We start from the raw sequence: 4,848 nt of genomic DNA on the forward strand, positions 1-4,848 counted from the left end.
ACAAGGGAACCCCATGCAATCTGACGATCTCCTAAATGTATAAATTTGCATAATTTTCTGGGTTCCAGTAGTCCTAACTTCCAAGAAATGAGCTGATTTCGTCATTCTATCCACATTTACCCAAATTGAATCATGTTGCTTCCGGGACTTTGGCAGACTTGTAATAAAGTCCATGTTGATCATTTACCACTTCCATTCCGAGATTTCTATATTTTGATCTAAACCACATGGCCTTTGATGCTCAACCTTCACCTATTGGCAATTCGAGCACTTGGAAACAAACTCTGCAATGTCCCTCTTCATCCTACTCCACCAATAGATTTCCCTTAAGTCATGATACATTTTTGTAGAGCCTAGATGAATAGAGTATTTGGAACTATGTGCTTCAGCCATAATTCTCTCTCGAACATCACCGACCTCAGGTATACACACCCTATTTTGGTACCATAACACACCATCTCCCTCTTTGGTAAAAACCATCACCTCTTATTTGTGAACAATTTCCTTTAATTGGAGAAGGACGGGATCTTGATCTTGTTTCTCCTTTACCTCTACCACAAGTGAGGATATAGACCCATCCTGAACATTAACTCCACATTCATTGTTCTCTTCAAGACGAACTCCCAATCAGGCAAATATATGTACCTCCTTCGCCAATTCTCTCCTTCCCTTTTCTACATGGGCAGTACTACCCATAGACAACCTGCTAAGAGCATTAGCAATAATATTAACTTTACCTAGATGGTAGGGGATGCTTATATCATAGTCTTTGAGTAGTTTGAGCCATCTCCTTTGCCTCAGGTTGAGTTCCTTCTGGCTAAAGACGTACTGTAAACTCTTGTGATTGGTGAACACATCAACATGCACTCCATACAAGTAGTTGCGCCAAATTTTAAGGGCAAATACCACTACTGCCAGTTCAAGGTCATGAGTTGGGTAATTCCTCTCATGAACCTTAAGCTTTCTTGAAGCATAGGCTATCACCTTTCCCCTCTACATCAGCACACAGCCCAAACAAACTCTAGATGTATCACAATAGATCACAAAACCCTTGCAATCTGATGATCTCCTGAATGTATAACTTTGCATAATCTTGTACAGTGTCAGTAGTCCAAACTTCTAAGAAATGAGATGATTTCGTCATTCTATCTACAATTACCCAAATCAAATCATGTTGCTTCCGGGACTTTGGCAGACCTGTGATAAAGTCCATATTAATCATCTCCCACTTCCTTTCCGGGATTTCTATATTTTGAGCCAAGCCACATGGTCTTTGATGCTCAACTTTTACTTGTTGGTAATTCGGGCACTTAGAAACAAATTCTGCAATATCTCTCTTCATCCTTCTCCACCAATAGATTTCTCTTAAGTCAGGATACATTTTTGTAGAGCCCGGATTAATAGAGTATATGGAACTTTGCACTTCAGCCATAATTTTCTCTCGAACATCATCGACATCAGGTACACACAACCTATTTTGGTACCTTAACACACCATCTCCCTCTTTGGTAAAAACCATCACCTCTTGTTTCTGAACAACTTTCTTCAATTAGAGAAGGACGGGATCCTGATCTTGTTTCTCCTTTACCTCTGGTACGAGTGAGGATGCATCCCTATCCTAAACATTAACTCCACCTTCATTGTTTTTTTCAAGATGAACTCCCAATCGGGCTAATCTGTGCACCTCTCTAGATAATTCCTTCCTTCCTTCCTCCATATAGGCAGTGTTACCCATAAACAACCTGCTAAGACCATCAGCAACAATATTAGCTTTACCTGGATAGTAGAGGATGCTCACATCATAGTCCTTGAGTTGTTTGAGCCATCTTCTTTGTCTCAGGTTGAGTTCCTTCTGGCAGAAGACGTATTGTAAACTCTTGTGATTGGTGAACACATCAACATGCACTCCACACAAGTAGAGGCGCCAATTTTTTAGAGCAAATACAACAGCTGTCAGCTCAAGGTCATAAGTTGGGTATTTCCTCTCATAAAACTTAAGCTATCTTGAAGCATAGGCTATCACCTTTCCCCTCTGCATTAGCACACAGCCCAAACCAACTCTAGATGCATCACAATAGATCACAAAACCCTCTATTCCATTGGGTAAAGTTAGAACAGGAGTAGTGGTTAGCTTGGTCTTCAACTTCTGGAAAATCTCCTCACAAGCATCGGACCATTGTAACTTTGCCTTCTTTTGGGTCAGCTTGGTAAATGGTGATAATATGGATAAGAACCCCTCTACAAACCTTGGGGTTGTGATGAGTCCCCAAAGAGTTGTTAAATAAATAGAGGAACAATTAGTTAGGTTTGTATGTTGTTATAAATACATATTTAATCTACTCTTGAAAGATATGATTGGGATTGATCAGATAGTATGATTGGGAGAGGTTTAATTATGATAGAGTTGATCAGTTGACAAAGTTCTAAATGAGACTTGTCGATATGATTTGATTGAGTTGATTGGATGGAGTTTTATGAGTATTGAGTCATGGGAGGAGTATCAATCACCGAATTGGGTAAGAGTAAGTAATAACTCGAATCCAATAACTACGTTGCCAAATGTAGGAGGGGATTGAACCGTTAAAGTCGGATATTTCCCCAAAATTATTATCCTGACATTATAGAACTTGGTTGGATTGGATCCATGATTGGTTGATTCATTCATATTCTGGCAAAGTATGAATGGATACGGCAATAATATCGGTTTATTGTACTGTCACTTGCTCATAAGTGATGGTTGTTGGATAAGAAAAACTCCCATAGAGGTTTTAATAGTTCTCTGAGTCGGATTGGGTTGAATTATATGTGATTGGTACCATCTAAATGATATCCTTGTTTAGACTTAGGACACTTGATTGAGTTGTTCGTTCTCTTGAGTTGAGATTTCGAGTTGATTTGATTCTTCCTTGATGTTTGCTTTATTCGGCCATTTTACGTACTCGTACATTCCATGTACTGACGCCATTTGTCCTACATCATTTCATGATGCAGAGATAGGTACCAGAGATTATCAACCGATGCACCATTGAAGATCTCCCTACTTCCCGCTGGTTGGTGAGTCCTCCTAGTATACGGAGGATGCCGAGATTATCTTTATAGCATTGTTTTGTCTCTTTTATTTTGATTGTTGGTATCCATTATCTTGTCATTGGCACCTCCTAGATTGTTGATAGAGGCTTCATAGACTAGATTGTGCGAATGATGAGTCGTTCATTTGACTAGTTTTATTCTAGCTGATTATTGATTTGATAGTTGTTTGGCCTTGGGCCCTATATTATGGTTAGTATTCTTTTAATAGAGTCTTCCACCGATTGAATGTGAATGAATGAAAGTGTGACTGGACCAAGTGATTTGCTTGAAGGCCAGAAATGGCTTTCGAGTGTCGACCATATCTAGGGTACCCTCCCAGAATGTGACAGTTAAGCTTTTCAGTTACTGTTCCCAAGAAGCACTTTTAAACTTTCGAATAAGAACATCCATATACTAAGTTAAAAGAAAAAACAATTCTCCATTCCCTAGAATTCATCAAACTCTTCTAGTATAAAACTAGAATCACAGAAACTAAAAGAGATTAAATATAGAAGAAAACCCAATATAATAAATATCTGAAGAAGGAATTTATGTTCATCTTTTTCTACCTTCTAAAAGTGAAGTTGAAAGCCAAATTATATAGGTCACAAAATTGGCCAGAAGGTAACCTTAAGGTAGAAAGATGACATCCCAATTATTAAGAAATATATATTAAAGTCTTAAAGTATATTGAATTGCCTGTAGTAAATTGCAAACATTGAAATGGTAATCAGAATAAGAATTTAAAGAGTTCTAGTTCAAAATTTGTAAAGCTTAAAATTCTATATCCGTCTCTCACAACTTGTATTCGATTCATTTGGGACGAAACTCGATTCCTTCAACAATGAGTCCACGTTTGTAAATATGTTTCTTCTCAAACAATCTTGCTTCAACAGGACCGTCACTGCCTTTCTTGCTATTAAAATATCCCAACTCTACTTTCATCCATCCGTCTCCTCTCATTTTTGGGATATCCCCACTTTCTTGAAATCTTGCAAGGTGCACAGTATTGGCCTGATTTTCAGTATCAATTTCACTCTCATAATTAACAAACCTAATACTTGTTTAGCAGAATCAAATCCATTGGACATATTTACCAACTTGAGCACCAAATAAGGAGCATATTCTGTCTTTGGTGATAACATTTCTGTGCCAATTGTTCCATGAATGTCCAATTGACGTACACTGGCAAGATATGCCACTTTAGAGAATCTGCAAAAGCATTACAAGAAACATTTGTAAGGAAAATTTATAAAAAAAATTAAGGAGATGTAGGGCTTTAGATCTCTAGTAGGTGTACCAGATGCAAATTTTAAAAAGTAATTTAAAGATTGAGTTATACACACTATTGTTTAATTGACTTGTTATAGCAGTTTTTTATTTTTATAATCAAAATATTGACAGAAACCTATGCACCATCTGAGCTTGCACCGTAGAAAGACCATTATTAGCGAGGGTATTACTGACATTCCTATTAAATATGTCTCCTTCCAAGGGCATGGAGCACCTTTTCTAAACTACAGATGAATATTTGCCATCGTCGTTGTGTGCTAATTGCCCCTCATGAATCATATCATATATTATTATTATACTATACTATGTTAAAAGAGGAAAGCTCTTAACTTCAAAATTGGATTATTAGCCTTTAGTTTAAAATTAGTAATTTAACATTTTTTCTAGAATAATGTATATACATTATATCATAAATAATAAAGAAAAAATTGAGCACATTCATTTTCTCTACAAATTTTGGACATTTACACTAGTTTTTGTTATTTT

The 4,848-nt window shown here is 37.0% G+C and overlaps 1 protein-coding gene across 1 annotated transcript; it reads right to left on the minus strand.

The window, feature by feature from the left end:
- Window positions 1–3,882: 3,882 nt before the first annotated feature.
- On the minus strand, window positions 3,883–4,569 carry LOC129875651 (putative F-box protein PP2-B2). The gene is made up of 3 exons (XM_055950935.1): window positions 4,478–4,569; window positions 4,167–4,281; window positions 3,883–4,083 (listed from the first exon to the last, which is right to left on the minus strand). The coding sequence occupies exons 1-3, from the start codon at window positions 4,567–4,569 to the stop codon at window positions 3,883–3,885; spliced, it is 408 nt and encodes a 135-aa protein (XP_055806910.1).
- Window positions 4,570–4,848: the final 279 nt, after the last annotated feature.

This window comes from Solanum dulcamara, chromosome 12 (genome assembly GCF_947179165.1).
Source record: "Solanum dulcamara chromosome 12, daSolDulc1.2, whole genome shotgun sequence".
NCBI classification, from domain to species: domain Eukaryota; kingdom Viridiplantae; phylum Streptophyta; class Magnoliopsida; order Solanales; family Solanaceae; genus Solanum; species Solanum dulcamara.